The 23,904-nt window shown below is 41.1% G+C and overlaps 1 protein-coding gene across 3 annotated transcripts in view; it reads left to right on the forward strand.

Annotated features, from left to right (window-relative positions):
- SLC12A1 (solute carrier family 12 member 1) overlaps positions 1–23,904 on the forward strand; it is a 123,005-nt gene that overhangs the window by 65,338 nt on the left and 33,763 nt on the right. For all 3 annotated transcript variants that reach the window (XM_040414000.1, XM_040413998.1, XM_040413999.1), the window contains 6 exons: positions 2,234–2,389; positions 3,631–3,730; positions 4,346–4,457; positions 6,511–6,651; positions 17,830–17,936; positions 18,866–18,948. In XM_040414000.1, the coding sequence (XP_040269934.1) occupies positions 2,234–2,389; positions 3,631–3,730; positions 4,346–4,457; positions 6,511–6,651; positions 17,830–17,936; positions 18,866–18,948 (699 nt within the window). The remainder of the gene's footprint in view (positions 1–2,233; positions 2,390–3,630; positions 3,731–4,345; positions 4,458–6,510; positions 6,652–17,829; positions 17,937–18,865; positions 18,949–23,904) is intronic.

Here is a 23,904-nt window from a genome sequence, read left to right on the forward strand (position 1 = left end):
AAAATTGCAAAGCTTCTGAAGCGTGATCATCGAACAATCAAGCGTTTCATTCAAAATAGTCAACAGGGTCGCAAGAAGCGTGTGGAAAAACCAAGGCGCAAAATAACTGCCCATGAACTGAGAAAAGTCAAGCGTGCAGCTGCCAAGATGCCACTTGCCACCAGTTTGGCCATATTTCAGAGCTGCAACATCACTGGAGTGCCCAAAAGCACAAGGTGTGCAATACTCAGAGACATGGCCAAGGTAAGAAAGGCTGAAAGACGACCACCACTGAACAAGACACACAAGCTGAAACGTCAAGACTGGGCCAAGAAATATCTCAAGACTGATTTTTCTAAGGTTTTATGGACTGATGAAATGAGAGTGAGTCTTGATGGGCCAGATGGATGGGCCCGTGGCTGGATTGGTAAAGGGCAGAGAGCTCCAGTCCGACTCAGACGCCAGCAAGGTGGAGGTGGAGTACTGGTTTGGGCTGGTATCATCAAAGATGAGCTTGTGGGGCCTTTTCGGGTTGAGGATGGAGTCAAGCTCAACTCCCAGTCCTACTGCCAGTTTCTGGAAGACACCTTCTTCAAGCAGTGGTACAGGAAGAAGTCTGCATCCTTCAAGAAAAACATGATTTTCATGCAGGACAATGCTCCATCACACGCGTCCAAGTACTCCACAGCGTGGCTGGCAAGACAGGGTATAAAAGAAGAAAATCTAATGACATGGCCTCCTTGTTCACCTGATCTGAACCCCATTGAGAACCTGTGGTCCATCATCAAATGTGAGATTTACAAGGAGGGAAAACAGTACACCTCTCTGAACAGTGTCTGGGAGGCTGTGGTTGCTGCTGCACGCAATGTTGATGGTGAACAGATCAAAACACTGGCAGAATCCATGGATGGCAGGCTTTTGAGTGTCCTTGCAAAGAAAGGTGGCTATATTGGTCACTGATTTGTTTTTGTTTTGTTTTTGAATGTCAGAAATGTATATTTGTGAATGTTGAGATGTTATATTGGTTTCACTGGTAAAAATAAATAATTGAAATGGGTATATATTTGTTTTTTGTTAAGTTGCCTAATAATTATGCACAGTAATAGTCACCTGCACACACAGATATCCCCCTAAAATAGCTAAAACTAAAAACAAACTAAAAACTACTTCCAAAAATATTCAGCTTTGATATTAATGAGTTTTTTGGTTTCATTGAGAACATGGTTGTTGTTCAATAATAAAATTAATCCTCAAAAATACAACTTGCCTAATAATTCTGCACTCCCTGTATATCTGGGGCAGATTCTGTCGCACGCCATGGTGTGGCAGAATCTGTGACTTCTTCCTCTCTCACGAGAAGTCTCAAAAAGGGGGGGGAGGGAAGGCCAGCAGGCCCGTCTCATTAATCATTTTTTAAGCCTGGTTTAGGCGTAGAAAATGGTCTAAATGTAAGACAGCAAGGAAGCTATCTGACATTTAGAATCGGTGCTGGATGCGGCGAAGTTATGTAGAGGCCAGTGCCAGCTATAGGGCTTATTAAAACGCTGGTCATAATAAATGTGCCCCTATGTTCTGCTATTACCTGCTAGAAGTTTATCAATAAATGTACAACTGGGTGGCACAACATAGTGGCATAATAATAAATGCTCCAGACTTTGTCATTTCACGTGGAATACAATTGTCTAGACATGTCAGGAGAAAGTCAGGTTCTGTTCAAACAACTGTAATTTGAAATTACTTGCATTCCAGCTACCCCATGAGCAGCCTGTTGTGGTAAGTGCTAAAGTAACCCCCTATGCACAAAATAATGGATAACTATCTGATTGATGTGGGTCCAACAACTAGGACCACTACTGATCACAAGAATAAGGGTTCCCTAGTCCCATTCATTCTTTATGAGACTGCCGGAGACAGCCAAGTACAGTGCTCTGCTATCTTCAGCAGTCCTATAGAAAGGAATGGAGTGGCAGTGATTATGTGTGACCTGATGGTCCATTCACTGGTGGACCCCCATTCTTGTGAAGGTCCCAGTGGTTAGACACCCATCAATCAGATGGTTATCCCCGATCCTGTGCATAGGGAGTAACTTTAGAACGTGGCACAACTCCATTAAGTCTGTTTGGAAACGTCCATTTATTTAGTTCCCTAATAGTTTCCGTACAGTTCCTTTCTACTTTTAACATTACGTCTTTTACAAGCACTCTGTAAAGGAAGATATACATTATCACATAATGCATCAATCTTGTATCAACAGGATGGAGACCTGCATTTAAATATTACAACATGTGGGTATCCCTCTTTGGAGCGCTGCTGTGCTGTGGTGTGATGTTTGTCATCAACTGGTGGGCTGCTGTCATCACTTATGGGATAGAACTATTCCTGTACATCTACGTGACATACAAGAAGCCAGGTATGATAAACTGTACAATAAATGGGTTAATTCAAGGTAAATTAATATAAAGAATATAACAACACTCTATCTGGATCGCTGGCACCTTCCATTCAGTTACAAGAATAATTAATGGTTTTAGAATTTCTTTAGTTTTGCTCTGAAAATATTTGTAGATGTTAATGACCTATCCTCAGTATAATTTATCAATATCACATTGATGGCACCCCCACCAATAAGTTGTTTTTAGCAGCCGCTAGCGTTGGAAACAAAACCGTAAATGGAGCCAGAAGCAGAAGGTTCCCTCCACTGGGTAGTGACCAAGCTGGTGTACAGCAGATCAGCTGATTGTGGGGATGCTGGGCGTCTGACCCCCACCAATCTCATATTGATGACCTATCCTGAGGATAGGTCATCAATATCTACAGGTTGAACCCCTTTAAAGAGAAGATGCCATGCTAAAAATGCAGTCCAATCTGCAGGCAGCAGGTTATAGGTCAGGAGGAGCTGAGAAGATTGGTATATAACTTGATTTATTTAATCCTCTGTATAATCTGGGATTAGGAGACCAGTGGGTGAGTCATACTACACAGTCATACAGAGAAGGCTGTCAGTCACTGACAAGGACCGCCCTCTGGTCTCCTAAGCCAAGAATGAAGAGAGGGTTAAACAGATAAATTACAAGTTATACAGAATCTTTTCTCACATATATATATATATATATATATATATATATATATATATATATATATATATCAATCTGATCAGCAACTACTACAGATATTCTGAAAGTGTTATGAGAAAGACTTGAAAGTGAGTGGAACCCACAAGTATGCTTGCACATTTATTCATCTGGGAAGGAGAAGTGATAACCACAAGCTGGTTATCAAAATTAAAGGTGCATTGGCACACGCCGACCGAGCAGAAAATTAACGGGAAGGGACCATTCCTTCCATGAGTGGAGGTAAGAGCTGCATTTACACGCAGCAATCACCTCCATTCTATGGCTACTGCAATATCTCGTCCTCATACAGATTCATTGTTTATGACTGAGATGTCTACATGAAAGACCGTTTCACCTGTTTTGCCCATTCATCATCCTGTGATCTGCGGCACATTTACATCTGCAGACTATTGGGAATGAGCATTCATACTAACATTCGTTCCCGATAATCGGGCCAACAATTGTGCGGTGTAAATCCACCTTAACTTGTCCACTCCATGTAGTTAACTGTAATGTAATATCATTGTTTTCTGGACAGATGTTAATTGGGGATCTTCAACCCAGGCTCTTCAGTACACAAAAGCCTTATCCAGTGCTTTGGACTTGAACATTATAGATGAGCATGTGAAAAACTTCAGGTATTCCCTATGATTTATCTGATTTTGAATGTGTTAGTAAAGTAAAGGTTATGTACCACTTAAAATAGTATTAATTTTAAAAAATCATACCGTTTTGTGTCTACAGCTCTTTGTAGATCTATAAATCTCTATGCTTACAGGCTACAAAGAAGCACTGTGTAAAGTGATCCAGCAGTCATACTCCCTTCCATCTGCCCTCTTTCTTGTTACTTACCAAACGTATGCTAGAAAGAAGTAGGGGAGAGATTAAAGGAAGAATGTTGAGACTACACTGGGTTTCTTTGTGTTCCATAACCATGGAGACACATTGGTCTGCATAGGAGCTGAAGACACAAATGGCAGGGACGAAAGATCTTTATGGGAACATTCTTTTAAAGAAAGATCTTTCATCTACAAATTATCTTTCTTTTAACAAAAGAATGTTGTCCAACTATCAGATAAAAATATTAAACACGGCCAACTTCTTTTCAGACGATAGTGCTCTGACATTGGTCGGTTAAAATGATTGTTCGTTTTTAGATTTCACCGACAAATGTTCATTTTGGTTAAAATGGTCAATTTTGACCAACTTCAGACTAATGTATATCGCCTCCTTTACTTCTCTTTATTTTGCAGACCTCAGTGCTTGGTTTTAACTGGTGCACCAATGGCGAGACCAGCCCTTTTGGATATTGCTCACTCCTTCACCAAGAACATAGGGCTTTGTATCTCCTGTGAGGTGTTTGCTGTAAGTAGAGAGAAATAATTGTACACACTTTGTATATTTCTCAGTTGCAAATAAAATCTTGTTTTGCCAGGAGAGAGGCTTAAACATGCCCTAATTGGGCCAGATTTATCATTAGCTCAAATCAGAATAATGGAGTGAAAAATGCGCAAAAAAATGCGCAAACGCTAAAACTGCGCACAAATTTGAAAAAAAATTTCTGCTCTGCACTATGCTCGCCAGTTTTCTGAAAGTGGGCGTGATTTCTTATGTAAATTAATCTCTAGACAGATTTACTATTGGGACTATTTAAAAAGTCGCAAAAAAGTTGCAAAAAAATGCGCAATTTCACTCCAGTGAGGACCATGCTTATCTTATGAGACTTTTTAATAGAACATGCAACTTTTTCGTAAGGACGTGCGACTTTTGTAAAGCTGCTTACTGACAGATAAACTGCTACCGTCAAACCACATTTATTACAGTCTTAAAGGGCCGATCATAAATCTGACTTGGCTAAAACTGACTTTAGCCATATGTGAAAGTGGAGTGAGCTGTCAGAGTCATGATAAATCTGGCCCATTGCTTTTTAGTCTTCTCCTTTTCCAGTTTGCTACTGGTGTAAGCATTCAGGCAGATTCTGGAACTTGTAGCGTAAAATACAATCGAGTGACGTTTCAGTACTCTGGTTTTAATGATTACATTAATTTATTTATTTGGGATAGGATATTGAACAATTTTCTAATATACATTAATTTAAAATTTTGCTCACATGCCTTTAATATATCCATGTAGTAAACCTTTCCCTAAAGAAGAAAATGGTACGGCCCGTTTTTATTCCTGTAAAATGCATGCATAGGAGAGCTGGATAAGACCAAACATGGCATCAGCCATGTTAGCCGTCATGTTTCAGCCATGGATACATTACAGATGACTGATACATGAGCTATACCATTCTACTGCATATAGGGGTCAACTGCCTGGTATGCAGAATTTTGAATACATGTATATTAGATAATTGTATGATTGCCTATTATTTAAACAAATAAGTAAAAAAAAACTGGAATGAATGACCCTAAGGATGTCAGCACAGGCCATTAAATCTTAGTAAATATCTATATATAAGATATTGCCCTTAAAAACCAAGAACATATATTTGAGAAAGAAAACACTTAAAAAAATCCTAAATTAAAATGAATAAAGAACCAATATATTTTAAAATATAATTTTATTAATAAAAATGTATTTCATTTTAAAATAATAAGATTCAATTTACAGTAATCCAAATCTTATATAATGGAATTAAAATTCATATATAGGTCCAGAAAAACTAAAAAGTAATTGATGTCCTATGCCAGGATTAATACATATCCTGCCAAAAAAGTGCAAAAGACTAAATATAATTAAATAAAAGCTAATATAATACTACATGTATTATATAAAATTTGTATTCATATATTGCCCTTTATTATTACATATAATAAAGTGCAATACGGTATATGAATAAAAATATAAGCTGAGAAATAAGTGAACACACAATATAAGTGAACACACAGGAAATGGATACGGGTTAGAAAATATCAGCTATAGTATACGACCTCTTAATAAAGTGCATATGCTATATTGCAATTAAAGAATACCGACCAGGCTGGGACATAGTAAATTGAAGTGTGGACCCAAATATCTCAATTCGTTTTGCTCATATGAAATATTAAGTCATAGTAAAACATGTCTTGGGTTATTCGCCACTAAAAATAGATTATTTCTATAGATAAGACCTTCAGAGTTCTTAAACATCAGTATTAGTTTTACTGCAGTTCGATGCTTCCAGCAATAAACTAGTTAATAGATCAGTATGGACTGAAGGCTCTGATATATCAGCTACATTACAGTTATGTTTTACAATATTCCCATCACTGGGTAATATGCACTCATACAACTGTGCTCTTCATTGTGGATAATAAAAGCATTTTATTTTCAGTTATAACATAAAAACATTTTCCAAAGATTGGGTTGAGCTGTAACGGTTCATTTTCATTTTGGTTTCATTCCGCCGAACCTATTTTATTGTGTTATGCAGGGACCACGCAAACAGGCTGTGAAAGAAACGAATGGTGGCATGATCAAGAAGCAGGCATGGTTATCTAAAAACAAGAAGAATGCCTTTTATGCTGCCGTTGCTGCTGAAAACTTCAGGGAAGGTGCAAGAACATTCCTTCAGGTAAGTTTCCGGCACAGAAACTGATCTTTTACCATACTGTAAGTAGCTGTATATAAACCTATATGTAGATTTATTTCCAGATGTCTTACTTATTAGTTGTTTGAGGTTTACATGATTAATTTGAAGTCCAAGTAGCAGAGCACTTAAAGAAGCACCTTGGGCGACCTTAAGTGATCAAGTGGGGTCCTGCCTCATTGGCCATTTTTTTTATAAAAAAAAGCTTGCTAAAGCAAAATTCGTATGTTAAAGGAAACCTGTCACGTTGGTACGTTAAAAGGAACCTGTCACTATCTGATTGGTGGAGGTCTAACACCCGGGACCCCTGCTGATCAGCTGTTTGAGATGGTATTGGCACTCGCAGTAGCTCTGTGGCCTTCTCTCTGCTTTCCCTCGGGCATGTGGTGTCACGTTCATCGGTCACATGGCCTTGGCGCAGCTTATCCCCATTAAAGTGAATGGGGCTGAGCAGTTATGCCAAGCACAGCCGCTACAAAATGGATGGCAATGTGCTTGGTGAGCAGAGAGAGGGCCGCAGTGCTACTGCATGCACCAGTGTCCTATCAAACAGCTGATCGGATTCCCAGTGTCGGATAGGTCATCAGTTCAAAAATCTCAGAAAACCCATTTAAAGTAAGCCCAAAGAAATGTATGAGTAAGAAAAATTTGAGTATAAAAAAGAAAACATTTACAGAGTGGTATAGGTTTTCAGCAGTTGCTCATAGAAAAGAGATAACGTTAAAAACAAAAAGTCAATGGCAACCAGTCCAAAGGAGGTCAAAAGGCCACTCTTTTGCCCTTTATCGGGTGCATGGGTCCCATAGATAAGAGTATGCACCAGCAATGACATAACAAGTAAACAATAATAGCTTTATTGCTTACATCCCCACCTGGCCATAAATCATTCAATATCTGAAACAGTTCATTACGGACCAACTGCATATTTTTCTCAAGACCCCAAAAGTTCTCTTCTGTTTACTGGAGCATCATCAAGCAATAATAAAAATCAAATTCCTGCTTAGAGGAACGTAGCTTCTAACCAACTATAGCAGGTAAGATACTGAGTCTTCTAAACCTTGCATACAACATAAACATGTCACGGCAAGTGATCCACGACTTCTAGTAATGAAGAAAAAGTCCTTGCAACATAAAAACTTCAGAACGTTTTCTGCTGTCATTAAAAATCTAACAATGTGTACCAGTGCTAGCGACTGACTCCAGAAAGCTCCAGGGCTGACATATTTCCTCACTGTTTTATACACTATTACATTTTTAATGAAGGCCAGATACACTTGGGAGTTTTTATAGATGGAGACTTTTTGCTTGATTATAAAAAGTTGAGGGTCACTTTTAATAAATGTTCAGATATCTGGAGGTAGCAAGTTATGAAGTCATTTTTCTGCTTCACAGAGAAACATTTACCAAATATATATATATATATATATATATATATATATCATTATCTACATTTGGGTGAAGGAGAATTTCACACAATTTTCTGGTTTTGGAAAAATATAAAAGCAATTATTCTATGAACCCCCACAAAGTTGATAGTCTCTTTTAATGAAACTGCTCTTATCCAGTAGTGGATAATTATGGAGTCATATTTCTGCTTCACGGAGAAACATTTAATAAATAGAAATAATTATTTAGATTTAGGTACAATATAGTATCGTTTTTAATATGATTTTGGAAAAAACATACAAGCAATAATTAACATGCACAGTTCTTACAGCTGAAAGTTGGACTTCTAGATACAGTCTAAATGTTTACGTAGACTGTGTCTCTAACAAATTGTCATATATATACATATATATATAGAGTAAAAAACCACTGGCAGCACCACCCTAGGAAGTATGGAAAAATAGACGGGTGCAATGTCCAAGTACGGTAAAAGGTGCTTACCCACTTATAGAAGACATAAATCGGACTGCACTCCAAGCATTTCTTCAAAAAAGTGTGTTTTTATTCACCCATATGGTGGCAAAAGCGACGTTTCGGCTCAAGCATGAGCCTTTCTCAAGGCTCATGCTTGAGCCGAAACGTCGCTTTTGCCACCATATGGGTGAATAAAAACACACTTTTTTGAAGAAATGCTTGGAGTGCAGTCCGATTTTTGTCTTCTATATATATATATATATATATATATACACTGCCTGTCCAAAAAAAATGTCACCACCTGGATTTAACTAAGCAAATAGTTATGAGCCTCCTATTGGATAATTACTGCATGGGCGATTATTTTTCAGCTGGCAATAAGTTATTTAACCCCAACTGGTGCAATGAGTTGCTTCTCATTTCTTAAACAACCATGTCAAAAGACACATCTCGTAGTCGTGGATGTTAGTCTGTTTGAGAAGGGTCAATTCATTGGAATGCATCAAGCAGAGAAAACATCTAAGGAGATTGCAGAAACTACTAAAATTGGGTTAAGAACTGTCCAACGCATTATTAAAAACTGGAAGGATAATGGGGACCCATCGTATTCGAGGAAGAAATGTGGCGGGAAAAAAATCCTGAATGATCGTGATCATCACTTAAACGTTTGGTGAAATCAAATTGAAGAAAAACAACAGTAGAACTCGGGGCTATGTTTAATAGTGAAAGTAAGGGCATTTCCACATGCACAATGCGAAGGGAACTCAAGGGATTGGGACTGAACAGCTGTGTAGCCATAAGAAAACCACTAATCAGTGAGGCAAACCAGAAGAAAAGGCTTCAATTTGCTAGGGAGCATAAAGATTGGACTCTGGAGCAATGGAAGAAGGTCATGGGGTCTGATGAGTCCAGATTTACCCGGTTCCAGAGTGATGGGCGCACCAGGGTAAGAAGAGAGGCAGATGAAGTGATGCACCCATCATACCTACTGCCTACTGTACAAGCCTGTGGGGGCAGTGCTATGATCTGGGGTAGCTGCAGTTGGTCAGGTCTAGGTTCAGCAACAGTATGTGCTCCAAGAATGAGGTCAGCTGACTACCTGAACATACTGAATGACCAGGTTATTCCATCAATGGATTTTTTCTTCCCTGATTGCACGGGCATATTCCAAGATGACAATGCCAGGATTCCTCGGGCTCAAATTGTGAAAGAGTGGTTCAGGGAGCATGAGACATCATTTTCACACATGGAGTCCAGACCTTAACCCCATTGAGAATCTTTGGGATGTGCTGGAGAAGGCTTTGCGCAGCAGTCAGACTCTACTATCATCAATGCAAGATCTTGGTGAAAAATTAATGCAACACTGGATGGAAATAAATCTTGTCACATTGCAGAAGCTTATCGAAACAATGCCACAGCGAATGTGTGCCGTAATCAAAGCTAAAGGCGGTCCAACAAAATATTAGAGTGTGTGACCTTTTTTTTTTTGTGGTGGACAGGCAGTGTGTATATGTTTGTTTGTTTTTGTTTTTCATCAGCCGTCATCTTTTGTCTCATTGTCCAGCATAATAGACATGGTAAATAATAAAGGGACATGGTTTTGCAAAGCATCATGTGTTGGTGGATGTGGTAGTATTTGTGCTACAAAAGTGAACAGTTAAGTGATTGTAATGTAATGTGAATTCTAAAGATTTGAGACTGAATACGTTTATGCAGGCTAAGTGAATAAATATAGTTACTAAGTTTGATTAAATATAGAAATCACAAACAGAATAGTAGAAAAGTAAATAATCCTCACTGGCATACAATATGGGTTGGGACTCCAGTTGCCATGTCGTAGCACATGGACGACACCCCAGGGTGTACAAGAGATGAGGCAAATCAATAATTGCATCCTACCTAGAATTAAATCTTCAATAGAGTGCCCCGGAATGTATGTGTGCCACAGAGTTTAAACATTTTAGCGCCTCCTCCAGTGTGCAGTACGCATGTCTCTGAGATCACTCAGGAATGTGATCTTATCAGCACAATGGGGGATGGGTACTACATTACAAGGCACATCACTACACAGAATGGTAATAATAAAGGGGGACAGAATTAAAGGGACAGAACCAATCAGTACTTAAAAAATACACTTACAATACGGTGATGCAGAGGGTACCTTATGGAGAGTGCCTAGTAGGAGTATGGAGTCTTATGGTCCTCTGGGTTTCTGAACCTTCAGATTGTGTAAGATCAGTACAAATAGCATAACCCCATGACCCCCAAATAATTTTCATTCATACAATGAACCCTCAAGTTACAATGGCTTCAGCATACAAATTCCAACATAAAATGGTCTTTCCTGAGTCATTAGAACTTGAATCCTGGCTCAAGATACAATACCTCAGATAGTACTGATCTGCAGCACATTTGATTGACTGGAAAGCCAACAAGTCAATATGGGCATTTCACTGGTAAAACATGTGTACTGACTGTCTAAGGTTGAGTAAAGCTTTCCGCTATTTGGTCAGTTATTGTGAGCCAAAACCAGGTGTGGCTCTAAACACAGAACAGGTACAAATCTTTACATTATAACTCATCTCTGAGTAGGTTTCACTACTGGTTTTGGCTCACAATAACTGATGGAAATAACTGACCAAAATAACTGGTGTGAAGTCAGTCTAAAGCCTCATGCAGACATCCGTGGAACATGATCCATGAGATACCAGACTGGCATTGCAGGAGCGCATGGCGTCATTGGTTGCTATGGCGCCGTGCGCTTTGTGCCGCAGTACAGTAATACACTCGTATGATCTATATGAGTGTATTACTGTACAGCCGTGGCGGCACGAAGCGCACGGCGTCATAGCAACCAATGACGCTGTGTGCTCCTTCAATACCACTCCGGTATCTCACGGACCGTGTTCCACGGATGTCTGCATGAGGCTTAATAGTGTCTCTTTACAGTACAGTACAGTACTGAATTTCATGTTCTGTACTGCTCTTTCCTGTGTCAGGATGAGCTGTTACTTTGGACACCAGGTGAAGGTGGCTGTATGTTATTCTTCTGGTACACTGTGTATACCATACAGGAAGGACCCTGATGAGGCTCCTGTCCTCATCATACATTTTTTAAATCTCCCATTCTCTCTTACCTTGGGATGAGATTTTGGGGCTATGGAACCAATCACTAGTATTCCATAGGGTTATTTTTGACTTTCCATAGTTGTCCCAGAACCAATTAATATTGTAACTTCAGGGGCCACTGTACTTTAATTGACTTACCTAACAGAAAAGCTTGGAATTAGCCCTTTGTCACACTTGCGTGTAAACTTTAGTGCATTATACATTAGATGGAATTAAAATACGCAGTGCGTATTGGAAAACATCCACACAAAATTTCAAGATGCCATACAACTGTCAGCAAATGCTCATTCGGCCGATTCCTTATGAACCTCCATACACATGCACACTCAGTAGGTCAAGCATGAGTGTGTCCTCAATGGAGAGATACAATAAACCACTGCAAGACGCCTCTGCTGGGGCTTATCTCCCCTGAGAACAAAGTAATGTGCTTGTTGAACTTCAACGTCAATTATCTTTTTTCCCCAACATAAGAACATTGCAAACATTTTACACACATTAGATAGTGGGTTCAGACGACAGTAAGTCTAGTGCGTATGTTCATGTTCAGGTTGACTGGGTAACTCTTATGCAGAAACAACCCAGTGTTAACATATTCAGAAATGTATCTCATCAATATGGCTGCACATTGGACTTTACCTTCTTATTTACTGATAGATGGCCATTTAAGGGCTGGGTGGGAATCCTCTTTAACATGACAGGTCCTCTTTAAAGTGCTTTCACAACCTATGTGTTCCAATAAAAACGGACTCATCCTACGAAATGGCTATTTTAGCTGTCCAAAGATGACAGGTTTGAGCTAAATGTTCTCTTGGAAACATGATCCTTTTCAGTCAAGTGTTCTAGTGGAAACTTCAGTGAGCAGATGATTTTTTTTCCCCATCTATAAAGCAGAATGTAAAATAAGCAGATTGTACTTGTTCCTGAAAACGCCCACAAAATCATTATGCCTTTTTAAATCTTTGAATGACAAAAATCAATAAAACTAAACATGTGATTGTGGAGAACATCGCAGCTGCACACTCATAAAGTCGTCCAGGAACAAACTTGTCATTTCTGTGACAATAAAACCCCTGGAAAACAGCATGTGCTCTGGAGATAGTAAGTTACAGATCTATTGAAATGACAGCTTGACAGCTGAAATCCGAATCCTTTTAATTGCGAGGAAATCATTTTTGTACATCTGAAGTCATTCATGAATAAAAGGAAACTTCCCCTTCCACAGACAAACAAGTGGGACACTGGTGCAGGCTTTATGGTGCTTCCTGCCAGATACAATACAGCTGTTTTGCAACCAGGATTTAGTTTTACCATGGTGCTTAAAGGGGTTGTGGGTTTAGTTAATATAAGGCACTTACTAATGTATTGTGAGTGTCCATATTGCTTCCTTTGCTGCCTGGATTCATTTTTCCATCACATTCTACACTGCTCATATCCATAGTTACGACAGTCCTGCAATCCATCAGAGGTGGCCGTGCTTCCACACCAGTGTCGGACTGGGGTACCGAGGGCCCACCAGTAAAATTTATTTTGGGGGCCCACCATACGGATACATTCAAATATAATAAATAATTTAACAAGTTTTGTATATGAACATAGACCGGTTGAGGTGCTGTACATTGAATATATGTATGTAGTGCAGTAAATCTAATGTGTTATGTGCCTCTTGTGTAGGGGGTGGGAGACTAGGGGCCCACCTTGCTCATGGGCCCACCGAGGGATTCCCCTGTACCCCTGTGGGCCAGTCCGAGCCTGTTCCACACTATAGGAAAAGCACTAGCCTATGTGCACTCCCACAGTCCCAGCCACCAGAGAGGCGGGTGCTTTTCCCTATTGTATGGTGCACGACCACCACTGATGGATTACAGGGTGGTGGTAATCATGGAAACGAGCAGTGTACAATGTGATGGAAAAATGAATCCAGCCAGCAAAGGAAGCAATATGGATAATAACAATACATTACTAAGTGCCTTGTATTAACTTCCTCTACATAATAAATTGTATTTGCTGAAGTGAGACAACCCCTTTAAAAAGAAACAACATATTCTGCGGCACTGTACAAAGATTGTCCTCATGCACCATTAGGCCTAGTGTGTGATCCGTGGCCGTATTGCGGCCCGCAATACACGGCCACAGTTCCGTGTGCATTCCGCATCACGGATGCGGACCCATTCACTTCAATGGGTCCGCAAATCCGGAATAGCGGAACGGCCGCACGGAACGGGACCCCTCGGAAGCACTACGGAGTGCTTTCGTGGGGTTGCGGCCTGTACTTCCGTTCCGCAAAAAGATAGAACATGTCCTATCTTTTTGCGGAACGGGTGGATCTGGGACCCCTTAAAGTGAATGGGTCCGCGATTCGATGCGGCTGACCTACGGCCGGCGATCGTGCATTGCGGCCCGCAATTTGCGGGCCACAGCACGGGCACGGGTCACACACGTTGGTGTGAACTCGGCCTTAGGGTCAAATATTTCTCTGACTGTCAACTGTCCTACCAGTATACTTTTGCAGTGTTGGAAGAAACGCATGCAGACCCAGAAAGAACAAACAAACTTCATGCAGATGTTGATCTTGGTTGCCCAAGATGCCAATGCTGCATGGTAATAGTAATAAATAGAGATGAGAAAATGTCTTAAAATTTTATTCAGGTCCGATTAGGCCAAATCAGGCTATTCTATTTGGGTCCAAATAAATGTGACCCGAATCAAAAGATTTCTGAAGAAGTCTATGTTTCACATTTACTAGAAATGCATGCATTAAAATGATGTATGCTACTGTTATATAACAGAATTGCTAGAAGTATCCAGATTCTCTGAATGAAGCCGTATTACATGGCATTACTGGTCATTATCAGGAGCCCTTCCTCTATGACGTCCATATACCCTAATAGGGCATATAGTAACGGTTGACCAGTTGGAACAGTTCCTTTAAATTAGGAACAATTAGATCATAACAAAAACATATAAAACCTCGAAATTATATAAATGTGTTCAATACCCAAAGAACCTGTTTGACAGTACATGGAGTCCTTGTTGCTCCTCATTAGGAAGGGGTAGACATTCCATGTGTCACCCGCATTTAGTATTGTGTTATAGAGGTATTTTAGGGGAGATTGCCTTTGCATTATATAATTCAATATGTCTTTGAAACTGGAAGATTAAGAAGGTACAGTATGAATCCATACATTGCTGTAGATCTTGTCCTAAGGCTAGTTTTACACTAGCGGTATGAGTTATTGCAGGCTCTCCTGGCAGAGAACAGCCTACCAGAGCTCTCTAAATCAGGCATTGCTGGATGGTACCGCAATGCCCACTGACCCTATTGACTATAATGGGGTCCGGGGGAGATCTGGCCTCTACCCGACAAATATGCTGTATTCGGCAGGACAAAAAGACTGTTGCAACTTAAATTTGTAATACTGTCCCTTAAGTCCTTCAAAAGGAATTAGAACTGCTGAGGTGGCACACAATGCGGTCTCCACTGTTTTAGGCTGGGGCAGTACAGAGTAGTCATAAAGAAAGTATGCATTTAAGGCTTCATTCACAGGACCGTATTTTTCATCCAACCTATTAATTTCTATGGGGCCATGCACACATCCATATTTTTGGCGGATCTGTGTGGTCATTCTGAAAATTATATCCATATTGAAGACAAAGATAATCCTTTCCTAAGGCCTCATGCACACGACCGTTGTGTGCATCCGTGGCCGTTGTGCCGTTGACTTTCAATGGGTCCGTGGAAAAATCGGAAAATGCACCGTTTTGCAGCCGAGACCGTGATCCGTGTATCCTGTCCGTCAAAAAAATATGACCTGTCCTATTTTTTTGACGGACAACGGTTCACGGACCCATTCAAGTCAATGGGTCCGTGAAAGAACACGGATGCACACAAGATTGGCATCCGTGTCCGTGATCCGTGGCCGTAGGTTACTTTCATACAGACGGATCCAAAGATCCGTCTGCATAAAAGCTTTTTCAGATCTAAGTTTTCACTTCGTGAAAACTCAGATCCGACAGTATATTCTAACACAGAAGTGTTCCCATGGTGATGGGGACGCTTCTAGTTAGAATACACTACAAACTGTGTACAACACTGCCCCCTGCTGCCTGGCAGCCCCCGATCTCTTACAGGGGGCCGTGATCAGCACAATTAACCCCTTCAGGTGCGGCACCTGAAAGGGTTAATTGTACTATCATATCCCCCTGTAAGAGATCAGGGCTGCCAGGCAGCAGGGGGCAGACCCCCCCCCAGACCCCCCCCCCCCCCCCTCTCCCCAGTTTAAATATCATTGGTGGCCAGTGCGCCCCCCCCCCTCTATTGTAATAATTCGTTGGTGGCACAGTGTGCGCCCCCCCCCTCCCTCCCTCTATTGTAATAATTCGTTGGTGGCACAGTGTGCGCCCCCCATCGGCCCCCCCTCCCTCTATAGCATTAACAACATTGGTGGCCAGTGTGCGGCCTCCCATCCTCCCTCCCCCCCCCCCATCATTGGTGGCGGCGGAGTTCCGATCGGAGTCCCAGTTTAATCGCTGGGGCTCCGATCGGTAACCATGGCAACCAGGACGCTACTACAGTCCTGGTTGCCATGGTTACTTAGCAATAGTACAATAGTAGAAGATTCATACTTACCTGCTGCTGGCTGCTGCTGCGATGTTCGTGTCCGGCCAGGAGCTCCACCTACTGGTAAGTGACAGGTCTGTGCGGCGCATTGCTAAATGAACTGTCACTTACCAGTAGGAGGAGCTCCCGGCCGGACACAGACATCGCAGCTCCCAGGTAAGTATGAATCTTTTACTATTGTACTATTGCTAGTAACCCGCTGCCACCAATGATCGGGGGGGGGGGGAGATGGGAGGTCGCACACTGGCCACCAATGTTGTTAATGCTATAGAGGGAGGGGGGGCCGATGGGGGGCGCACACTGTGCCACCAACGATTTATTACAATAGAGGGAGGAAGGGGGGGGGGCGCACACTGTGCCACCAACGATTTATTACAATAGAGGGAGGAAGGGGGGGTGGTCTGCCCCCTGCTGCCTGGCAGCCCTGATCTCTTACAGGGGGATATGATAGTACAATTAACCCCTTCAGGTGCGGCACCTGAGGGGTTAATTGTGCTGATCACGGCCCCCTGTAAGAGATCGGATGCTGCTAGGCAGCAGGGGGCAGTCATGTACACAGTTTGTAGTATATTCTAACTAGAAGCGTCCCCATCACCATGGGAACGCCTCTGTGTTAGAATATACTGTCGGAAATGAGGTTTCACGATCTAACTCATATCCGACAGTATATTCTAACATAGAGGCGTTCCCATGGTGATGGGGACGCTTCAAGTTAAAATATACCATCGGATTGGAGAAAACTCCGATCCGATGGTATAAAAGGGACTCCAGACTTTACATTGAAAGTCAATGGGGACGGATCCGTTTGAAATGGCACCATATTGTGTCAACGTCAAACGGATCCGTCCCCATTGACTTGCATTGTAATTCAGGACGGATCCGTTTGGCTCCGCACGGCCAGGTGGACACCAAAACGACTTTTTTTTCATGTCCGTGGATCCTCCAAAAATCAAGGAAGACCCACGGACGAAAAAACGGTCACGGATCACGGGAAAACGGAACCCCGTTTTGCGGACCGCAAAAAAATACGGTCGTGTGCATGAGGCCTAAGAAGGAGTAAGAAAAGGTGGAATGCACATGGAAGGTATCTGTATTGGCATTGTTTGTGGACCAAAATATGGACACTGTGTGCATGAAACCTTAGTCTAGGCTTAGAAGCTTTTACCAATACAGTCTGAGCCTAGTGAAGGCTTTCTCATGATTTAGCTCACTTCTGTATTTTTCATTAGAAATGTTTGAGATTATTGCACATTATTATTATTATTATTAGTGTTGAGCGAACTTCTGTTTTAAGTTCGGCGTCTAAAGTTTGGCTTCCGGTTAGCGGAGAATCCCGATATGGATTCCGAATTCCGTTGTGGTCCGTGGTAGCGGAATCAATAATGGCCGATTATTGATTCCGCTACCACGGACCACAACGGAATTCGGAATCCATATCGGGATCCTCCGCTAACCAGAAGCCGAACTTTAGACGCCGAACTTAAAACAGAAGTTCGCTCAACACTAATTATTATTCATATAAAAATGTTATTTATTAATTGTATATTATTCTGCAGGCTGCCGGTTTGGGAAGAATGAAGCCAAATACCCTTGTGATGGGCTTCAAGAAAGATTGGAGACAGGCCAGCACAGTGGACTTGGCAAACTACGTGGGCATATTGCAGTGAGTGCTCTTGGTTTTTGTAGGCCACTAGTGATGTTTGTTTCCATTTAGAAAACATATGTAGACATATGTTACCTTCATATATTTTCATATTTGATGCAGAATACTTGCTGGTCTACATTAATGATAACTGAGACAACAAGACCTGTATTTAAAAGAAATCATCATTTAGGATAAGGGTGCATCTAGCTGCCAACACCTGCTCTCAAAGGAATAGTCTTGCCAAAAATAGAGAAGCGCCAACATAAAATAACAGACCAAACACTCATGCCATAATTACATTTACAATGTATAATGCATTTCCTCTGCTCTGGGCCTTGAATTTTCAGATTCTCTGTCAGAAAAGCAACCCAACTGTTACAGTGATAATGAGAAGTCCACATGAAGAAAGCCACATGCTGTGTAACTGTAGTTCCAGTCACATTAAAGTCCAGTTCTTTATTTTAGCCCAAATAATGGATATTTTGTTGAAGGTAGTGATTAGTGGCTCAGAGAATGAAGTTTTTATATTCTAATACACATTGAAAAAGCCCACTAAACAGGAATAGAAAAGTGACATTGACAGAGGGAAAGTCTTTAACCCACAGATTACTTGCTACTCCAGTTTGTGAAGCACAGGTGAAACATGGTAGGGATGAGACTGAAGAACTGAAGAGAAAAAACACCAATAACAAATACATAAAGTTCTTGAAAATTGTATTCAACCATTTTTTAATTCTATCTTTTTTAAAGTGACAACTATATGGATACCATTTGTAGGACTTATGAATCTATCTAGGTTTTATTCAAATGACTGTTGAAATGCAAATACATATATTTTTACTCATCTGCAGGCCTACAGGGATTGAGCTTTCTTGACTAATTATATTATGTCATTCACTGTTATGTTTCATTTTTCATATATTTTATCTTCTGTGCTCTTCACACAGTGATGCATTTGACTTTGAATATGGAGTTGTAATTGTAAGGAATAATCAAGGATTCGACATCTCTGCAGTTCTTATGGCTCAAGGTAAGAATGTGAACATCCACAATGCTTAGGGCTTCTTCACATATGTCTGCTTTCTCTGCCACCTCCCCATACACATGCATGCTGGACTCAGCTGAGTGTGCGTGTGTTCTAAACAGGGAATAAGCTACTGCCAGACACCTCTGACGGTTGATTATCTCTCCAAGAACAAAAAGATTAGGCATGTTGAAAACCAACAGCCTCCTTCTCTCCCCTGACAATACATATTAGTTGGTTGGACGATCCCTCTGGGATTCAGCCAACAGTAATCTACTGTGTATGGCCAGCTTAAATGTGTAAAGTCAAATATACAACTTGCTTGTCATCTGAAAAACTGGAAAAGCTTACATATTAATAAACTATTGCACTGTGCAACAGCTATGCATTTTGGATGCTAAATGGGCAATGAGAATGAATATACACCCTGTACAGAATTATTAGGCAAATGAGTATTTTGACCACATCATCCTCTTTATGCATGTTGTCTTACTCCAAGCTGTATAGGCTCGAAAGCCTACTACCAATTAAGCATATTAGGTGATGTGCATCTCTGTAATGAGAAGGGGTGTGGTCTAATGACATCAACACCCTATATCAGGTGTACATAATTATTAGGCAACTTCCTTTCCTTTGGCAAAATGGGTCAAAAGAAGGACTTGACAGGCTCAGAAAAGTCAAAAATAGTGAGATATCTTGCAGAGGGATGCAACACTCTTAAAATTGCAAAGCTTCTGAAGCGTGATCATCGAACAATCAAGCGTTTCATTCAAAATAGTCAACAGGGTCGCAAGAAGCGTGTGGAAAAACCAAGGCGCAAAATAACTGCCCATGAACTGAGAAAAGTCAAGCATGCAGCTGCCAAGATGCCACTTGCCACCAGTTTGGCCATATTTCAGAGCTGCAACATCACTGGAGTGCCCAAAAGCACAAGGTGTGCAATACTCAGAGACATGGCCAAGGTAAGAAAGGCTGAAAGATGACCACCACTGAACAAGACACACAAGCTGAAACGTCAAGACTGGGCCAAGAAATATCTCAAGACTGATTTTTCTAAGGTTTTATGGACTGATGAAATGAGAGTGAGTCTTGATGGGCCCATGGCTGGATTGGTAAAGGGCAGAGAGCTCCAGTCCGACTCAGACGCCAGCAAGGTGGAGGTGGAGTACTGGTTTGGGCTGGTATCATCAAAGATGAGCTTGTAGGGCCTTTTCGGGTTGAGGATGGAGTCAAGCTCAACTCCCAGTCCTACTGCCAGTTTCTGGAAGACACCTTCTTCAAGCAGTGGTACAGGAAGAAGTCTGCATCCTTCAAGAAAAACATGATTTTCATGCAGGACAATGCTCCATCACACGCGTCCAAGTACTCCACAGCGTGGCTGGCAAGAAAGGGTATAAAAGAAGAAAATCTAATGACATGGCCTCCTTGTTCACCTGATCTGAACCCCATTGAGAACCTGTGGTCCATCATCAAATGTGAGATTTACAAGGAGGGAAAACAGTAAACCTCTCTGAACAGTGTCTGGGAGGCTGTGGTTGCTGCTGCACGCAATGTTGATGGTGAACAGATCAAAACACTGACAGAATCCATGGATGGCAGGCTTTTGAGTGTCCTTGCAAAGAAAGGTGGCTATATTGGTCACTGATTTGTTTTTGTTTTGTTTTTGAATGTCAGAAATGTATATTTGTGAATGTTGAGATGTTATATTGGTTTCACTGGTAAAAATAAATAATTGAAATGGGTATATATTTGTTTTTTGTTAAGTTGCGTAATAATTATGCACAGTAATAGTCACCTGCACACACAGATATCCCCCTAAAATAGCTAAAACTAAAAACAAACTAAAAACTACTTCCAAAAATATTCAGCTTTGATATTAATGAGTTTTTTGGGTTCATTTAGAGCATGGTTCTTGTTCAATAATAAAATTAATCCTCAAAAATACAACTTGCGTAATAATTCTGCACTCCCTGTAGCCTTACCTGTAGTATTCAGTCAGTATCTGTCAGCCAATAGGCTAAGCCTTCTATTTTGTCAATATTGATGCAAAAACAAACAATATATAATAATACATCCAGGATTCCCCATAAAAAAGTTTACAATGTACGGTTAATAGTGCTAAACAATCTATATCAATAGGCCACATAAGGTGACTATAGCCAAAATATACAATTACCTACAAAAGAAGGCCAGTCCGCACCAAAAAATCTGGATTGTAACACTAACATGTTAAAAAAACTGTAATTTTAAAACAGTCCAAGAAGTGGCATTACTGGATAGAAGACACATGGAAAATAGTAATAGTCATAGTATATCACAGTTTTATATGACCACAAAACCTCCATGGGGGACAGCACATAATACGTACCAAATTACAAATCCAAAACCCTGCTAAACTAAGAGAAATTCAGAAAGTATACAGTATTTGTTCAGTTATTACCCATAATGTGTCTCACAGTCCCGAAGGGCACCTACCCTGACACACATTTTGGCATGCCTTTGGGGCTTCTATTTTGTCAGCCTGTTTTAAATCAAAATTATTTTCAAAAAAAGCTAGTGGAGAGCCTAGGAAAAGATCTATACAATGCCAAAAGAAACACGCAGGCATTTTTGCCTATACAGTGCAGCATAGGCTGTTCTTGAAAAATAGGGTAGAGTCTCCTGTATACATTTTATGGATTTTTTTAGTTGATGATCCGTACTATACAGTATCTCACAAAAGTGAGTACACCCCTCACATTTTTGTCAATATTTTATTATATCTTTTAATGGGACAACACTGAAGATCTGACACTTTTATACAATGTAAAGTAGTCAGTGTACAGCTTGTATAACAGTGTAAATTTGGTGTGCCCTCAAAATAACTCAACACAGCCATAAATGTCTAAACCCATGGCAACAAAAGTGAGTACACCCTTAAGTGAAAATAGCCAAATAGTGCCCAATTAGTCGTTTTCCTCATGTGACTCGTTAATGTTACAAGGTCTCAGGTGTGAATGGGGAGCAGGTGTGTTAAATTTGGTGTTATCTCTCTCACACTCTCTCATACTGGTCACTGGAAGTTAAACATAGCACCTCATGGCAAAGAACTCTCTGAGGATCTGAAAAAAAGAATTGTTGCTCTACATAAAGATGGGCTCGGCTAAAAAAAGATTGCCAACATCCTGATACTGAGCTGCAGCATGGTGGCTAAGACCATCCAGCTGTTTAACAAGACAGGTTCCAGTCAGAACAGACCTCACCATGGTCAACCAAAGAAGTTGAGTGCACGTTCTTAGCAACATATCCAGAGGTTGTCTTTTCAAAAAAGACATATGAGTGCTGCCAGCATTGCTGCAGAGGCTAAAGAGGTGTGGGGGGGCAGCTTGTCAGTGCTCAGACCATTCTCCGCACACTGCACCACATTCATCTGCATGGCTGTTGTTCTAGAAGGAGGCCTCTTCTAAAGATGATGCACAAGAAAGCCTGCAAACAGTTTGCTGAAGACAAGCAAACTAAAGACATGGTTTACTAGAACCATGTCCTGTGGTTTGATGAGACCAAGATAAACTTATTTGGTTCAGATGGCGTCAAAAGTGTATGGCGGCAACCAGATGAGGAGTACAAAGACAAGTGTGTCTTGCCTACAGTGCTGCTGGTTGTGGGGAGCTACAGTTCATTGAGTAAACCATGAATGCCAACATGTATTGTAACATACTGAAGCAGAGCACAATACCCTCCTTTCAGAAACTTGTCTGCAGGGCAGTATACCAACATAATAACAACCTCAAACACACCTCCAAGACAACCACTGCCTTGCTAAAGAAACTGAGGGTGGAGGTGCTGGACTGGCCAAGGATGTCTCCAGACCTAAACCCTATTGAGCATCTGTGGGGCATCCGCAAACGGAAGGTGGAGGAGCTCAAAGTCTCTAACATCCACTAGCTCCGTTATGGAGGAGTGGAAGAGGATTCCAGTGGGAACCTGTGAAACTCTAGTAAACATGCCAAAGAGAGTTAAGGAAGTCCTGGAAAATAATGGTGGCCACACAAAATATTGACACTTTGGGCACAATTTGGCCCTTTTCACTTTTGTTGCCAGCGGTTTAGACATTAATTAGTTATTTTGAGGGCACACTAAATTTACACTGTTAAACAAGCTGTACACGGACTACTTTACATTGTATCAAAGTGTCAGATCTTCAGTGTTGTCGCATGAAAAGATAGAATCAAATATTTACTAAAATGTGAAGGGTGTATTCACTTTTGTGAGAGATTGTATATAAACCATCCTTCTCTCCAGGGGCAGACTTAAAGTTGTCCTGGAAAAAACCTAAAAGCAACTCCACGCTGTAGGCATGTGCAAATTGGCAGAAGGTGGGTCAACTCAAGTAGGTGAGGACAACACAAGTACCGTAGATGGGAAAAGCTGTAGTGCAGCACAAAACACCGCCCCAGCAGAACCAAATACCACAGTGCAGTACAATATACTGCCACCCCGCTACAGTATTCAACTGTATCACAGGCTTGAGGATGGCAATACAGATGAATTCAGGAGGTTACCTGCGGCTGCCGGTCAAGTGCATAAGTACCTGATGCTCCTGGCATTGATTACTACTGAGAGCATGAGATCATTATGTGTCCAGCTTCCCCTGGTCTTCGGCCCAGCGGAAAATTTCCCTGTCGGGTCTATAGCCAGTGTGCCCCTGGTTTTCTCCTTGATGGTTTTCCTCTAATGCAGTCTCCTTTGCAGCCCTGCAGCCAATATCTCCTACTATGTCTATGTGGTTTTAGATGCAAAGGGGACAGGTTATCATCCCACTGCACTTATCAGCAAGTGATAGAGCTGAGTGACATAAAATCTAAGTCCTTTAGTTAAAAAACTCCCTTAACTCGCGCTGCAGGATCTCCAGTGTATTCTGTGTGATGCAGAGTCACACTGCTCTCCCCTGCATGTAAGCTGAAAGGGAGAAATCTATCATTT

Source organism: Bufo bufo, chromosome 1 (genome assembly GCF_905171765.1).
Source record: "Bufo bufo chromosome 1, aBufBuf1.1, whole genome shotgun sequence".
In the NCBI taxonomy this organism is placed as follows: Eukaryota; Metazoa; Chordata; class Amphibia; order Anura; family Bufonidae; genus Bufo; species Bufo bufo.